Genomic DNA, 18153 nt, shown 5'->3' on the forward strand with positions numbered 1-18153 from the left:
GACTTCACTTTAGCAGTCTTGGCTCAGCTACTTGCCCTCCTGCCCCCCCAGGCCAGAATTGTAAGTACCAAGAACGATAAACAGACAAAATCCCTGACCAGGAAAAGACTAACTGATCCACCAAGCTTGTTCCACACCATGATGACTGGACTAAACATCAATCTCCCCACCCCCAGAAAAATACTCTTCAAAATTCCCCTCCATCTCCTCAGACAATCAGCCAAGTGTTATCAATAAAGAATTACCCAAATGCCGTGGATTGTTCCTTTCTATATTTACACCCATTCCAGAAAGGTTTTTCCTGGTTTTCTGCCCCCGCGGTGGGTTTTCTGCTGGAGGAGGTGGCTCACCATTGGCTGCTGGTGGGATCTTCCAGTCCCCGGCCTTTTCACAAAAAGAGGCCTGGACTTTATCCCCACCCCGATTGAAAAATACAGGTCTTGGACAACCAGAACATGCCAACATATCTGGAACAACCTGGCAGATCACTGGGACCATTTTGGTATTACTGTGCTCCCATCGGAGTGAGTGGATGATGAGAGTGAGATGTGAGATAAAGGATCAGGAATCAGGATGAAAACTGGGATAAAAAGAAACCATGCCCCTCCCACACAGTTCCCTCGGTACTAAACTAGCACTGTGGATGTACATACACCTCAAAGATTTGTAACAGTTTAAGAATGAGGCTCATCACCACAAGGCTGGTTACTTCTAGGCAATAAATTGTGGCAATAAATGATGTCCACATCGCATGAATGAACTGAAGAATCATTGAAAAATTACGTAATTAGAGTAGGACACAGGTTAAAGATAAACCTTCCTCTGGAATTCTCCAAGGAACTATTGTAGGGGATGTCTCTCGGTGACAAAACCCAACCTCAGTTTGGATATAGAATCCATAGAATCCCTCCAGTGCTGAAGACTATTCGGCCCATCAAGTCTGCACTGACTCTCCGAAAGAGCATCTTATCCAGGTCCATTTACACATTTACGTCCTGTCACACTTTTTCCAACATAGTGCCATGTCTGTTATAACTATAGTGGTGATATCAACAAAACATGACCAGGAAGAGTGATTTGAGAAGTATCACAGGGTTGGATAAAATGTGACACAGGATGGTGTAAAGCAGGATAGGAACATTACAGTTTCAGCTGAATGTCAATCACAGTGATACAGGGTCTGAGATGTGTTTGATCTCTTCCCACAGGGTCAACGTGAACCCTTTAAGTGGATTTCACTTCACTAAGCAAGGGCTGAACAAGAAACGGTGGCTGTGGCGGGATTACAATCAACATGTCCATGCACCGCCGTATATTTCAATAGAGCTGGATCTAAACTCTCAAATCACCATCCGATTTGTGTCTCGGGACCAGATTTACACCACCTTCAAAACCAAGAAGAGGGGCGTAAGAATTAACATGGGAGCAAAACTGGTCGTAAGTGTCTGGTGGTGTTTAACATGTGAAATGTTTCTATGTCACTCGTTCCCTGGGTTTTACTGCATGTCTGCTATTCCCCACTGATTCACTGCATGTCTGCTATTCCCCACTGATTCACTGCATGTCTGCTATTCCCCACTGATTCACTGCATGTCTGCTATTCCCCACTGATTCACTGCATGTCTGCTATTCCCCAGTGATTCATTGCGTTTCTGCTGTTCCCCAGTGATTCATTGCGTTTCTGCTGTTCCCCAGTGAATCACTGAGTGTCTGCTATTCCCCATGATTTACTGCATGTCTGTTATTCCCCAGTGATTCACAGGATGTCTGCTATTCCCCAGTGAATCACTGCATGTCTGCTATTCCCCATGATTTACTGCATGTCTGTTATTCCCCAGTGATTCACAGGATGTCTGCTATTCCCCAGTGAATCACTGTGTGTCTGCCATTCCCCAGTGAATCACTGTGTGTCTGCCATTCCCCAGTGAATCACTGCGTGTCTGCTATTCCCCAGTGATTCACTGCATATCTGCTATTCCCCAGTGATTCACAAAACGTCTGCTACTCCCCAGTGATTCACTGCATGTCAGCTTTCCCCCAGTGATTCACTGCATGTCTGCTATCCCCCAGTGAATCACTGCGTGTCTGCTATTCCCCAGTGAATCATTGCATGTCTGCTATTCCCCAGTGAATCACTGTGTGTCTGCTATTCCCCAGTGAATCACTGCGTGTCTACTATTCCCCAGTGAATCACTGCGTGTCTGCTATTCCCCAGTGAATCAGTGCGTGTCTGCTATTCCCCAGTGAATCATTGCGTGTCTTCTATTCCCCAGTGATTTACTGCATGTCTGCTATTCCCCAGTGATTCACAAAATGTCTGCTATTCCCAGTGATTCACTGCGTGTCTGCCATTCCCCAGTGAATCACTGCGTGTCTGCTATTCCCCAGTGAATCACTGCATATCTTCCATTCTCCAGTGAATCACTGCGTGTCTGCTTTGTTTTGTTGAAAGATACTTGAGCTGAAATGTTAATTCGATTTCCCTCCACCGATGCAGCCCAACCTGCTGAGTACTTCCAGCATTTTCCGTTTTTATTTAAGACCGCAGTATTTGGCCTTTGAGATATATTGGACTTGTGCCGGGAATATTTTGAGCGCAAATGAAAAAATTGCTGATGCTGTTTAATACAGGTTTCAAATGTGGAAATATGATTTTAAATTTATATAACATAGTCCTACCTTAGAGAACTATAATGAGGAGAGGTATCTCATCAAGTTGACCCGATATTGGTTGGCTGAGGGTATAAGACATGTGGAAAGAATTGGTTGAGTTGCCACAGATATGTCAGAGTCTCCCTCAATAGTGCCAGGGTCAACATGTAATGCATCAGGTAATCGATGAGTTCAAACTTCAATATATGTATGCAACAGCACCTTTACCAGCAACACAAAATGCTGGAAAGTCTCAGCAGGTCTGACAGTATCTGTGGAGAGAGAATAGAGCCAACATCTCGAGTCTGGATGACCCTTCGTCAGAGCTAAGAGCAAAGAAAATGAGAAGAGATTTATTCTGTGGGGGGTGGCGGGGGTGCTGTAATGCAAAGGGAATGTAAATGATAATGAAGAAGGCTGAGAAAAGTGTTAAAAGTGTCCATTAAGTGATCAGAATGTGTGAATGGCGGAACAGAGGTACAGACTGTTAAGGGACTGCCTGAGGAATGTGGCAGTTGCCCTGATGGGGGCATTGCGGAGGGGGGTGGGGGCAAGATGGAAAATGAGAATGGAGAAGCAGAAAAATGGAAGTGAGAATGAAGGATGATAAAAATGGGATGAAATGAAGAAATGAAATAAAATGGAAATGGGGTGAAGGTGGTGGGGAGAGTTCATGCTCTGAAGTTGTTGAACTCAATGTTCTGTCCGGAAGGCTGTAAAGTGCCCGATTGGAAGACGAGGTGCTGCTCCTGTAGTTTGCGTTGGGGTTCGCTGGAACATTACAAAAGGCCAAGGACGGACATGTGGGCAGGAGAGCAGGGTGGTGTGTTGAAGTGGTAAGCGACAGGAAGGTCAGGGTCCTGCTTACGGATGGACCGAAGGTGTTCAGCAAAGCGGTCACCCAGTCTGCTTTCGATGTAGGGTAGACCGCATTGGGAGCAGCGAATGCAGTAGACCAGATTGAAGGAGGTGCAAGTGAATCACTGCTTCACCTGAAAGTAGTGTTTAGGGCCTGGGATGGTGAGCAGGGAGGAGGCAAAGGGGGAAAGTGTTCCCCCTTTTGCTTTTATCCTCAGAGCTTTACCAGAATGTCCCAAAGCAGTCCACAGTAGAATTATCAGACAACGTTTGACAATGAATCATGGAGAGAAATACCATGCCAGATAGTCAGATTAAGGAGGCAGATTTTAACTAATATCTTAAAGGATGAAATCACGGATTGAAGGAGGGAATTCTATTTAAGGTTTAGGCAGTTAAGACAGAAAGCCCTGGAAAACTTGAGTAGGTCTGGCAGCATCAATCTTGAAGAGGTCATATCGGACCTCGGAAAGTTAACTCTGTTTCTCTCTCCACAGATGCTGCTGGGTTTCCCAGCATTTCCTACATTTATTTCAGATTTCCAGCATCTGCAGTATTTTGCTTTTACACATCAGCCGGTGGTGGAGCAACTGAAATTGGGGGATGAACGAGAGGCCAGAAGTGGTGGAGCGCAGAGATCGGAGGGTGGTAGGGTTGTGGTGGGGCTTACAGAGTATTTTGAGGGCATTGCCTGATTGGGAGCCACTGTATGAGAGCGAGGAAATGGTTGACAAATGAACAGGATTTGGGATGAGTGAGGATGTGGACAGCTGAGTCTGGATGAGCCGGAGAGGGTGGGAGGCTCACCAGGAGAGTGCTGGAACGTTCACATCCCGAGGTGACAAAGATATAGATGAGGGTTTCAGCAGCAAATGAGCTGAGGCAGAGCAGAGAAGGTCAGTGTCACAGAGTTGGAAGACCAGAGGTGTCTTGGTGATGGGGCCTTCCTGACCTTGTAGTTAAATAACTTGGAGCATTGTCTGCTTTAAAAATAATTTTAGCATGTATTATATGAGGGACTAGTACCTTTGGTGGCATTGAGAATTGCATATGCTGTCCATAGCTCACATCAATGACTTACTGCTTCTTAAATGGCAGAACAAACTTCAGTCTCACTCTTCAATCTGTGAACTGAATTTAACAACTGCAGACTGGAGCCTTGTTCAGCTGGAGTCAGGGTCAGCACTGGGGCCACAACATTCTTGACTGAGTTTGTGAGCTGTGCTCCCTGTCCATTGATGCTCCCCTTGGCAGTTTGATTCCCCCCGCTGCATCCACAGCAGGACGTTATCATTTATACAGTGCTGAGGCTAAAGTCATTCTCACCACTTTTTCTTTCTCTCCATTTCTCTCTTTCACTTCAACACAGCTGAGAGACGTCGAACACTTCCACGCATTGGAATCAGGCGACACGAAGGAAGAGGAATACCTCAAGATAGCGAGCAAAAGAATTAAGGCACTCCTTCAGCGATTGAAACGTTGAAAGTCCACACTTTCAGAATGTCGACATTTCAACCACCGGCCAACAGCTCCATCTCACAAAGTTGACTCAATGCGTCAGCAGAAACTGTGTAAATTGGTCAATGTTTTCTCAATATGTCTGGTAGTCTCTGTGCATACTTTGTAGGAGAGAATTATAACTAATGAACTCTTGGATAGATTTATGCTCTGTTCTCCTCTGCTTGAATGTGATCGGTGAGATTCATGTCATTGTCCCTTTGTACCCCAGCGTAACCGGTAAGATTGCTGCATTTTTCACTGCTCCCTGACTGTGAGTCCCTGAAGTAGATTTCTGAACCTAAGAGGGAACGGGAGACCCACTGTCAGAATTGAACAAGATTTTCACATTTGTTACAATCAGTTTGGGATGTAGATGTACAATCTTCTGAAAACAGTGATTTCAATGTGGATTAGACCAAACAACAGGAAATGCTACTAACCTGGACCAGTGCAGTGCCATGCAAGTGGGAAAAACCAACACACAATATATTCATAACTTACAACAAGTGAACTGAAAGTGGTTGAGAAAAGGATTTAGGTATTATTGTACACAGAGCACTGAATCATGAGCAAAGCAGAAACATAGCAAAAGCAAACAGGGTATCTTTGGATTGTATTAATAGATCCATTCGGGGAAGGAGTTCCAGGGTCACAATGAAGAAGTAATTGATATAGTTGTAAGTCGGGATGGTGAGGGGAACTTGCAGATCGTGGTGTTCCCTTAGAACAATTCTTCTGGATAGCACAGGTCATGAGTTTAAACAGTGCTGTCGAAGAAGCCTTAGCAAGTTTCTGCAGTGCATCTTGAATATGGTACACACTGCAACCATTGTGGTAGAGGGAATGAATGTTTAAGGTGGTGGAGGGGATGCCAATTAAGTGGGCTGCTTCTTGAATGTTGTCTGAGCTGCACTCATCCAGGTAAGTGGAGTTCACCAAGTTAACGTCTCATTTTTAGGTGCTTCTGTCAGTGCTGTTCAGTTCTCCTCACTGACCAGGAAATGTCCCCAAGCTTGAAGATGAATGAGAGATATTCTGGCCAATGAGGTTCCTTTATGGTGATATACAGTTCTCCTGTTGCTGATGGCTCACAGCACCTCAGAAATGCCCAGTTTTGAGTTGCTAGATCTGTCCTGAATCTATCCCGTTTAGCACGATGTTATTGCTGCACGACACAATGGAGGGTAAAGTCAGTGTGAAGACAAGGACCGTGTGGTGGTTCTCATTGAGAACTGTGTCTACACAAGGTAGGTTGGTGAGGATCAGGTCAAATAGATTTTGCCCTCTTGATGATTCTCTCACCAGCTGCCTAGTCTGGCAGCTGTGTCCTTGAGGACTTGGCCAACTCAGTGAATAGTGGTGCTACCAAGCCACTCTTGGTGATGGACAACCAGAGTACATTCTGTAATGTGCTTACTTCTTCCCAACTGTGTACCACTGTGCTACCACGCCTAGTGGGTTTGTCCTGCTCTTGGGACAGGGCATGCACAGCGACGGTGATGGAGAAGTCTGCTTTATTGGCAGAAAGATATGATACTGTGAATATGACTGTTGGGCTGTAGCTTGATTAGTTGTGGGACAACTCTCCCAATTTTGGCACAAATCTGCAAGTATCAGTGAGAAGGACGTTGCTGGGTTGACTGGGCACTGTGTACCTTAATCATTGCTGTCCATAAGTTGATGGCAGCAGGTGATCCATTTAGTTTTATTCCTCTTCATAGAGGTTTTGATATAACCAAGTGGCTTGCCAGGCTATTTCAGAGGGCTGTTTATCATCAACCACATTGCTGTGGCTCTGGAGTCACATGTAGACCAGACCAGGTAAGGACGGCAGATTTGCTTCCCTGAAGGACATTAGTGAACCAGATGGATTTTAGTACAATCTGACAGTTTTGTGGTCACTATTACTGATGCTTGCTTTTTATTCCAGTCTCAGTTAAATTTCAATTTTGGTGTATTTGAACTTGTGTCTCTGGATCACTAGTCTAAGATTCTGAATTACCAGCCCAGTAACATAACCACCATCTTAACCATTATCTGCACACAGTCAACAATAACTACTGTTCACCTCATGAACAATTGTGGGTGGTTCTGAACGTTTTAAGCTCTGCAAAGAGCAGCAGCTCATAGAGTCACAGGCGTTTACAGCATGGAAACAGGCCCTTCGGTCCAACTTGTCCATGCCGCCCTTTTTTCTTTAAACCCCTAAGCTAGTCCCAATTGCCTGCATTTGGACCATATCACTCTATACCCATCTTACCCATATAACTGTCTAAATGTTTTTTTAAAAGACAAAATTGTACCCGCCTCTACTACTGCCTCTGGCAGCTTGTTCCAGACACTCACCACCCTCTGTGTGGAAAAAATGCCCCTCTGGACACTTTTGTATCTCTCCCCTCTCACCTTAAACCTATACCCTCTAGTTTTAGACTCCCCTACCTTTGGGAAAAGATATTGACTATCAAGCTGATCTATGCCCCTCATTATTTTATAGACCTCTATAAGATCACCCCCTCAGCCTCCTATGCTCCAGAGGAAAAAGTCCCAGTCTATCCAGCCTCTCCTTATAACTCAAACCATCAAGTCCCTGTAGCATCCTAGTAAAGCTTTTCTGCAGTCTTTCTAGTTTAATAATATCCTTTTGATAATAAGGTGACCAAAACTGTACACAGTATTCCAAGTATGGCCTTACCAATGTCTTGTACAACTTCAACAAGACATCCCAACTCCTGTATTCAATGTTCTGACCAATGAAACCAAGCATGCTGAATGCCTTCTTCACCACTCTGTCCACTTGTGACTCCACTTTCAAGGAGCTATGAACCTGTACCCCTAGATCTCTTTGTTCTGTAACTCTCCCCAATGCCCTACCTACCATTAACTGAGTAAGTCCTGCCCTGGTTCAATCTACCAAAATGCATCACCTCGCATTTGCCTAAAATGTGCTGCCTCTCGGCAGCTGTGCTGCCTGTAACATCAGTAAGAAATCCTTACATCTGTATCTAGTGAAATATACGCCACCAAAAAAAACCTTCAACTGCCCCTGGCTCCTGACGCAAGCAATTTACTGATTAGGAATAAAAGTAATAACTCACCAAATGGATATTATGAAACTGGATGTTAGCTTTTACGTGATGTGGCAAAGCACAACTCTGCTCTGAGTGTGACTTCATGGAAGATGTGAAGAAAACTAAGTGTATTTACCCACCATTTGGGTTCAATCTAATTCGATTTTGGTCAATAATGACCAACAAAGGTAACAGAAGCAGATTCCTCACTGAGGGGACTGAGCAGATTTAATCCACCATAATATTTTGAACACAGTCAAGAATAGAGTTTATTCTACATTCCCAGTGTCTCCATCCCATCTGTCACCTTCCCTTTCAATGTTTTTGATATGTCTTCTGTTTTCCTCAATCAAGGATTCACCTCCAGTGTGGTTGGCCATGGTTGACAGTGTCCTCAACTGTGTCTACCCTAGTTCTGCTTTTATCCCTTCTCCTCTCTCCCAGAACCACCTCACCTTCTGCCCCTTATTGACCACATTCAGTATTGTCCTCTATCGTCCCCACCCCCTCCAGTGCAAAGCCACTAAACACATCCCCCCCCCCCCCCCCCCCACTTCCTTCTCACATGTCACTGGGATTGTTAGCTCCACAGCTCTCTGGTCCATTTCACTATCACCCTCAACATCCCAACCCTTCCCACAAGTGTAGAGGATGTCAAATCGATCATCCTATAGTGCGAGGGAAGGAGGTAAATGATTCTATGCCATACAAGAATATACGCATTGTCTTCTAAATGCTGTCCATGGCCCTAAACACTGCTTCCACGTGACACTGAGATTTACCCCTACTTGTTTCAATTTACTCTACAGTATTCGCTGTTCACAATATCGTTTCCTCTACATCCAGATGACCAGATTTTTAAAATTAATTTACAGCATGTGAGCATCATTGGCTAGGCCAGCATTAATTACCCATCCCTAATTGCCATTGAGAAGGTGGTGGTGAGCTGCTGCCTTGAACTTCTGCAGTCCATGTGGTGTAGGTACACCCACAGTGCATGATAGGGAGGGAGTTCCAGGATTTTGACCCAACGACAGTGAAGGAATGGCGATATATTTCCGAATAAGGATGGTGAGTGACTTGGAGAATATCCAGATGGTGGTGTTCCGATGTGTCTGCTGCCCTTGTCCTTCGCGATGTAGTGGTCGTGTGTTTGGAAGGTGTTGCCTAAGGAGCCTTGGTGAGTTCCTGCAGTGCAGCCTGTAGATAGTACACACGGCTGCCACTGTGCGTCACTGGTGGAGGGAGTGAATGTTTGTGGATGGAATGCCAATCAAGTGGGCTGCTTTGTCTGGCTGGTGGTGAAGCTTCTTGAGTGTTGTTGGAGCTGCACTCATCCAGACAAGTGAAGAGTATTCTGCTTTCTAGATGGTGGACAGGTTTTGGGCAGTTAGAAGGTGAGTTACTCATTGCAGGATTCGAGCCTCTGACCTGCTAGTCCAGTTCGGTTTCTGGTCAATGGTAACCCCTAGGATGTTGATAGTGGGGGATTCAGTGATGATAATGCTACGAATGTCAAAGGATGCTAGTAGATTCCCTCTTGTCATGGTCATGTATGACCATGAGCCTGTAGTCACATGCCATTTTAATTTTCCATTCTTCTTCTGCCTCCTAACCCGTTCCAACAAAGCTCAATGCAAGCTTGAGCACCATTCTTTCACAGCAGCACTTGACAAGCCTTCTGGACATGAATTTCAGACCATAACCATTGCTCCTATTTTGTGACAGAGTGCTGATAATATTTCTGCTGTTGCCATTTACAATTACTCGAGATTCATTTTTGTTTCTTTACTTATCCCTTTACCACCCCTTTTGTCATTTAATCACTCTCACATTTCACCCCATCACAGCCCTTCCCTTTTTTGTCCTTTACCTACCTCTGTATTTGATACAAATCTGTTAAATCTCAAAGGTTCAGATTTGATGAAAGACCAATTGATTTGAAACATGAACAAAGAACAGTACAGAACAGGAAAACAGGCCCTTCGGCCCTCCAAGCCTGTGCCGCTCATTGGTCCAACTAGACCATTCGTTTGTATCCCGCCATTCCCAGAATGCTCATGTGACTATCCAGGTAAGTCTTAAACGATGCCAGCGTGTCTGCCTCCACCACCCTACCTGGCAGCGCATTCCAGGCCCCCACCACTCTGTGTAAAAAACATCCCTCTGATATCTGAGTTATACCTTGCCCCTTGAGCCCGTGACCCCTCATGATCGTCACCTCCAACCTGGGAAAAAGCTTCCCACTGTTCACCCTATCTATACCCTTCATAATTTTGTACACCTCTATTAGGTCTATATGTTCTATATATGTTCCTCTTCTCACAGATGCTGCCTTCCCCGAGCTGCTCTTGCTTATATTTTTGATTTCCAGCATCAACGCTTTCTGCCTTTTACATCAACATAGCTGCCTACATTTCTGTATGATCACTGCTGCTTAATATAATCATTTGAGAAAATGTACTATATGTTGCACCTGTGACTAAAATGGAACCTTTTTGTGCTAACTTTGGCAGTCTACGATCTTCCTCCCAGTCAGCGTAGTGGTAAACACGGGCAAAAAGCCTGGTCTATGGGTTTACTTTGAATAGACTATTTCAGGACAAGTTGATTGTCTAGACAGGATATGTCCATTATTGGTCTTCAATTCCCTAATAAAGCTGGAAAGTCAAACCTACTCCTGTCATTCGCAACCCCCTCTATTGTGAATTAGTTTATTCATGTTAACATGTAGGAACACCAAATCGTTGTTTGCAATCCCAACATTTCACTCAGCCACGATTTAGACTCTTATGTTAAACTCTCACCGTTCCAACATCTTTCCTCAAGTGGAAATCATGTTCTGTGCAAAGTTCAGCATTCGTGATTTCCCAAGAACCCAATCAATGGCAGGAGTTCACCATACTGACAGAATCAGCACGTAAATTCCAAAAAAAGGCACTACTTCCTCTGGTCCCATATGACTCTTCCAAATTCCTGGCTGGATTTCTTTCAAGTAGCAGCTTTGACATGATCAACCACACTGTCCTTCTCCAACATCGCCCAGCTGGGTGGGACTACTATTGCCTGGGTCCATTCTTATCTACCCAATTATAGCCAGGGTAACATTTGTAATGACTTCTCTTCCTCTCATGTCCCCAAAGGGTCTGTTCTTGGCCCCTTCTCCTATTGCTAATGTATCTGATGTCCCTTGTTTGCATCATCCAAAAGTGCAGGATGAGTTTTCGTAGAGGCTGATGTGACTTCTCTCTCTCTCAAGGATTCCAAAGCTGCTAAATTATCAAATTACTGATCCAACATCTAATATTGGATACGAAGAAATCACCTCCAACTAAACATTGAGTAGCCATTGTTTTTGGTCCCTGCTCCAAGCTCCTTTCTGTAGCCACTGCCTCCATCCTGGCAATAGTCCAGGCTTAAACCAGTCTGTTGCCGTCTTAACCCTGAGATGAGTTTTCAATTGTATATTCACACCATCTCCGGGCCTATCTTTTTTCCACCTCCATAAGCTCATGTGCTGCTGAAACACTCATTCAAGCCTTCATTATCTCTAGACCTAACAAACGCCTGCTTGGTCTTCCACATTCCTCCCTCTGTAAACTTGAAATCATTCAAAATTCTGCTGTCCATATCTTGCACCAAGTCCCATTGCAGCTCTGCTCACTAACTCACATTGGCTCCTCTTCAAGCAACATCTTTATTTTAGAATTCTCATCCTTGTTTTCAAACCTGTCCATGCCCCCACCCCACAACCCTCAGATTTTAGTACTGCTCAGAGCATCCCTAATTTCTGTATCTCTTTAGGCCCCGAGAACTCTGGAATTCCCCATCTACATCTTGCTACCTCACTTTCCACCTTTAAGACACTCCATGAAATCTCTCTGACCAAGTTATCTCCTTATGTGACTTTGTGCCAGACGGTTTTCCAAGGCTCCAATGAATCATTTGGGATGTTTTCTTTTAAGGTTCCTATATAAATATAAGCTGTTACTGACTGCAGCATTGTGCTGCATTCGTCTCAGTTAAGACCATTCTGCAAGCATTTCGAGGCAAGATGAGTTCAAAAACACCACACACTTAATTGAAAACATTTTATTAAAACTATCAGATTGCATCAAGAAAGGGAGGGGCAAGCAAGTTTATATTATTAATCTCATTATGTACATACAATTTACATATGTAAACCCTTCAAAACATATCAGCAAACAAAAATAATGTAATCAGAATCAGTAAGTGGGGTCCTTGTGTTAGCTATCTCTAACCGTCTCTGGAACAGACTACTGAAAGCATCAACTAAGAGACAAAATTTAAAAAGTTCTAAAGTATAAAATGCAAATATACCTTTGATAGTAACTGCACTGCTGCACCCAATTATATACACTGTAGTAAAAGGTCATTTCATTCCATACGAGGAAACCAACTATGTACATCGTGCATTTCCCGTTATTTTGTAGAGAAAATCATTGTTATTTCACAACATATACATTAATGTTACATAACATGTTCCAACGCAAGCTGCTTTAACACAAATCCGTTTGTTAGAACATGTGTTAACAGAACTTAAACCTTCTAGCCACCACCGCTAAAGCAAAACATGCATAGACTTTAACCGTATAGAATCCTGCTCCTAACTGCACGATAGCTGGAATAGAATCACTGCTGCATCTCAAGCAGCTATGGATGTTTTTAAACTCCTCACTACAGGAGTAACTCATGGCAACATAGGACTCTTGTCCTCCAGTAATCAACCCCAACCACACTCAGCATCTTACTCACTGACTGCCCTACCTTTGATTAGCTAGCTCAGAGCAGAGGCCTACCCCGGTCTCTACAGATTGTGTAGAATTACCCACTGAAGCAAACTGAAAACAGACACTGCAATTCCAAAGCACTTGAATTTCATCGAAACTGATTCCAGACTGTGATCCCACCCCATTGCAAGCACGCACAATTGTATCATTTCCAATTGATATTCCATTTCCTGGATAGAGTGGACACGGAGAGGATGTTTCCACTAGTAGGGAAGAACCAGAGGGCACAACCTTAGGCTAAAGGACGATCCTTTAAAACAGAGACGAGGAGGAATTTCTTCAGCCGGAGAGTGGTGAATCTGTGGAATTTTTTGCCGCAGAAGGCTGTGGAGGCCGGCTCATTAATAAGGGGATCAGGGGTTATGGGGAAAAGGCAGGAGAATGGGGATGAGAAAATATCAGCCACAATTGAATGGCGGAGCAGTCGATTCTGCTCCTATGTCTTATGGAGTATGACTGATGCGTGGCTCTTTGTACAAATTACTAACATTGGAACACAAGATTTAAACCACATTAATAAAAATGGGATAAATGAAACTGTCACTGCTGTCAGTGACTAAACAAACTAATTTGTTGCTTTTATTTCAGGATCAGTTTATAGGATTAATCTCAGTTATATGTTTATTAAATCAAACTTTATCACAGTGCAATAAAATCCTCAGACAATTTACAATATCATTTACAGCAGTGATAAGGGACATGCAATTGATTCAAAGAAAATTGACCTTATTCCAATTTATCCATGTTCACTTAACAGTCTGCTTTGTGTCAGTTAATGTTAAAGTAGATAATGTCAAAACATTTATCAAGGGATCTTCAAAGTACAATTTTATGAAGTTTGAGACTTGAGAACTGAGGGTTGCTTCAGTTGTATATTTATAATACAAATGGTTATACATGGAAGTGTGATTTATGTACAATTCATTACTAAGGTAAACTCCCACAGTGTGTCATCTATGAGCCAATCTTTATTAGAGCTACAACAGTATTTGTAACTGTGACTTGTACTTACTATGCTTCATAATCAGATGGATAGATAATGCACAGATACCCAAGCACACTGCAGTTCCCTTATTGGAATATAGACCCTGGGAAATCTCACCGTCTCCATCTCACCTCAATACAATCTGCAGCACTATGGAGAAAACTGCTGATAGGGAACTTGCAGCATGTTGAGACATCGGTCTTTCATCTCTGGGACTTGTCTCCAGACTTGACTTAACTCCAGCCCAGATTGATGAGCTTCCTCTTTATTCTGACTCTTTGTGCAGTCTCGATCAGATCGTTAATCCTGCATTAACTGGCAATGACATTCAGAAAGCTGGGCAGTGGTTAGGGTCACACGTAGAGGACCACCTCTGTTGTTGAGGTGGTTTGGAGCTAAGACTTGGTATTGCGGTGTTAGAGTGGAGAGAGCTTGACACTACACCCAACTTAGCAATACCTGGATACAGACACTGGGTACCTGAAATGAGAAGAGCTCCCTTCTCTAATATTAACATCCCTCAGCTTGAGTACAAAAATGGGGTTTAAAAATATAGCTGACAGTGTGGCTTACACAAAGGATAAAAGGGGAATCACTCTAAACTGTGCTCCAGTACAAGATACTTCAATGCTCCCTTTAATATCACATCAACATTCATTTACATAACTTTGCAATTATTACCATTTCTGTACCAATTCCAATCACATTTCCTCAGTTTAATGTACAATCCCATACCAAGTAGAGAAAATATTAAATACATATACACGATCAAAACAAAATCTCTCTGGCTGATGTGAAATGATCAACTACTTCAGGTAATCCCAGCTTCTTCAGTAATGAAGCAGCGTCTTTGGTAGGCAGGTCAGACATTAAACAACTGACAAAAGGTCAGCTCATCTTTTACCTGAAATTGTGAACAGCTAACAGTTTAAGACCGGACTGTAGCTTTGAGGTGATGAACAGGTAAAGGGTGTCATGTCAAATTCTTCATCAGTGTTCCGCAGTGGCTACATATTAGAGTCAGCGTTTTCTGAAACTCCCTTCAGCCAAGAATTTCACTCCAAATGCCTTTCAAATCGCTCAGTCTTTTTCCCCAGTCAAGTTGGTGTCCAGTTTTAAATGTCAGACGTGTCCAGGTTTTTTCTCCACTGTGTGACAGTGATTCTAATTGGAAGCAGACAATAACAGGTTTATCTGTAAGAAAATGGAGGAGATAAAGTTAGGGCCTTTTTGAAAGGGATCTGCAAGTTTCTGCCCCGTTCCTGGTTCAAGCTGCACTGAATTAAGGAGGAAAACAGTCCAATTATTTATCACCTTGAATTTTAAGAGAACTGCTCCAGAATTGGCTGCCTACACTTCAGATCACTCTTGCAACTCTGTGAACCAGAAAAAAGTCAGCAAGATTCTGGAGAGGTCACATCCCATTTAACAAGGGAGTCAGGAGCTTTTGAATTAAGATACAGATTGCTTATACACACGAGGAAAGTAAGTCGTCAAGGATGGTTTTAAAAGTCAAGAGCTTTGACTGGATGTTACAATTCACTGGAAGAATAACCTTCAAATCAATGCCAGATCCCCCCCAATCCATTTAGTTTCGTGAGGGGGGCAAGTACAGCTCAATACAAGTCACTTTCATATTAATTACTTATAAAAATGTATCACATGAAGCACAAGTCCTGTTGGGCCAAATGGCCTTTATCTGTGCTATACCATCAATGTAATTGTACTTCAAATCTTAGAAACAAATTAAATATATATAGTGTGAAAAAGTTTATCTCAAGCCAACACATCTCTCGTGCAGCGATTAGGGAGATGGGGAGAATTACACAAGGCTATTTTGGTTTCTTTAGGAGATACCTTCTGTATCTGATCTGCATTAAAATGTTTCCCCCAAGAATCCACTTGCGTCCAAATTCCACATGTTATAGGTGTTGATAACATCACAAGGGGTACGGAGTAGTTTGTGGAGGGTTAAATGACGACTGGGTACAAAACCCAACCACTTTACTGGCAATTTAATGCCTTTCAGAGCAGCATCAGGATAAATATTAAAGGAATGTAAATATGTGTCAGCACTGCTGGCAAAGGGCTTTAAAGCTACCAGTAATTATTAGTCGCCCACAGAGTACATTACAAGGTATTAACTTTGCCATCGTTACAAAGCAGAGATTAGCCGTGAGCAATGCTACTGGACACTAGCTAGCACAATTCCCACAACTGAACCACAGAAATAAAACAGCTCCATAACAAATATACTTACAGAGCAACAACCCAGGGAGTTCTGATTTGACAATAACTGGCACGGTCCTCCAAATGAACAAGTTTACTAATGATAGAATTAAATTATGTATTTAGTCTCTGTGCCCAGGAGCATGGAAAATGAAAATACACCATAATCCTGTTTAGAAAGGGGCTAACAAGTCATCACTCCAGGGAAAGTCATCCTGGGAAATAGCACACAAACCTGATTATCCTTCATGTTGTACCTAGTTAGTTCTTACCTGGTCCATGGAGGGGCAAGCTATAATCTGCAGGTCTTCGCCACTGAAATCTTCCTGTAATACTCCATGCAGTTTCTGGAATGTCTGTTGGATGTTACTCTAAAGAGAGAAAAATATACTTTTGAAGAATAGAGGCTGTGAGGAGTGATCGCAGGAAATCATTGGGTATCAGCTGGGGAATGTGCCAGTATCATGGTTAATTGGGACTCGCTGCATTGAAAAAACAGCAACTGTGCAAATACCTGGGACCCATATTAAAGCAAGGTTCCTGTCAATTGTTTGACAGCTTGCGGTAAAATCAAATTTTACAGGTGTTGATTGAGAATTATTTACTGAAATTTTTCTGTAAAGTTATAATTCAACTTTCCCAATTGTAAGGCAGCAGCAGCCTAGAACCAGACGGTTATAATGGTGATCAGTGAACAAAGAGGAGTTTGTGCCCACAAACCTTTTTGACATTGTCAGTAGATTGCTTCTAACACCTTAAATTTGAGGTGTTTCATTTCATTCACATGGTGGTGGGCTCAGTTCAAGGAGAGGCTGAGGAATCTGGAGAGAGCACTTGCCTGACTGAATCTGCCTTCAACAACTTGTATCTATATCACGTCTTTAACAGTCAACTGACCCAAGGCACTTAAGTGTTATAGACCAAGTCTAACACAGAATAACATAACATAACTGCAAGGGTAAATGTACCCCTCCCCACTCTCATCAGAGTCTGGGCAAAGCAAAGTTTCAAACAGTAACACGGCCCTATCCCAACTTCAAATCACTTCAAACATCTGACATCAGATGCACCGGAAGAGACGGAGTATAGCCAGCGAAAGATTTTTTTATAATATGGATTTTAAAGAAATCACATTATTCATTGGAAGGTCATTAAGCTAAGTCACTTTCATCATTACACTTGGATCACTGGTAGTCAGAAACGAGTGACTTTTATTTCGCACATTTTGACTCAGTTTTGCTTCTCCCTAATCCACAGGCACTGAGGACAACTAACTGGGCAGCCCCTTCACCCAGAGATCAGCTGACTCAGCAAAGAGTGGGTATAGACCAATGATCTTGTTTACAGTTGAAGTGGAGTGGTTCAGTGTACATCATAGGACTTTATAAGAAAGATGATGACTTACCCGTACAGGTTTGAACAAGATGAATTCTGTGTCCTTGTTGGACAAGTACAAGGTTAGACTTCTCAAGGTTATGGGCAGTTGAACTTTGACTGTTTTGTATGTGGAGGCCACAACATCATTGATTTTTGCTGACAATTTAGAGAGAAAATTCATTGTTTTAATATCTCCACTGTGAACACAAAACCTTGCACTCATACATAGTGAGGCAGCCAACTGGCAAACTCCTTCAGACTGGCTTTTGCATTTTTACAGAATGCACCATGTCCACCAACAGTACACAAATCCCAATCTGGCCCCATTCATGCAGCACTGGTCAACCTTGGCTCAGGGAGCAGAAGCCACATCTCTTCAAGCCCCACTTTCAGAACTTGAACACAGCAGTGCAGTAGCAAGGGAGCTGTACTGTCAGATCCCGTTCCAAACAGGATTCCCCCAGTGTCCTGCCCGATTCGCTTCCCTCAACTGAAAACAGACTGATCAATCATCTCTTATATTTGCTGATGGAGGGGCATTGCTGAGTGAAAATTGACATAGACAGTGGCTGAACTTCTGGAATAAACCATTGGGAAACACTTTGGGATGACCCGAGGACTTAATAAGGCACTGCACAATGCAAGTTCCTCTGTCATAGTTGATGGTGCGATT

At 43.1% G+C, this 18153-nt stretch overlaps 2 protein-coding genes across 3 annotated transcripts in view; both read right to left on the reverse strand.

The window, feature by feature from the left end:
• gtf2f2a (general transcription factor IIF, polypeptide 2a) overlaps positions 1-18153 on the reverse strand; it is a 315225-nt gene that overhangs the window by 90028 nt on the left and 207044 nt on the right. The gene's annotated exons all lie outside the window — the stretch shown is intronic.
• Positions 13452-18153, reverse strand: part of cog3 (component of oligomeric golgi complex 3) — a 61744-nt gene continuing 57042 nt past the window's right edge. For both annotated transcript variants that reach the window (XM_078232251.1, XM_078232252.1), the window contains 3 exons: positions 17509-17636; positions 16376-16474; positions 13452-15068 (listed from right to left, as the gene is read on the reverse strand). In XM_078232251.1, coding sequence (XP_078088377.1) covers positions 15039-15068; positions 16376-16474; positions 17509-17636 — 257 coding nt within the window. In that variant the 3' untranslated portion in view covers positions 13452-15038. The remainder of the gene's footprint in view (positions 15069-16375; positions 16475-17508; positions 17637-18153) is intronic.

Source organism: Mustelus asterias, chromosome 17 (assembly GCF_964213995.1).
Source record: "Mustelus asterias chromosome 17, sMusAst1.hap1.1, whole genome shotgun sequence".
Classification (NCBI taxonomy): domain Eukaryota; kingdom Metazoa; phylum Chordata; class Chondrichthyes; order Carcharhiniformes; family Triakidae; genus Mustelus; species Mustelus asterias.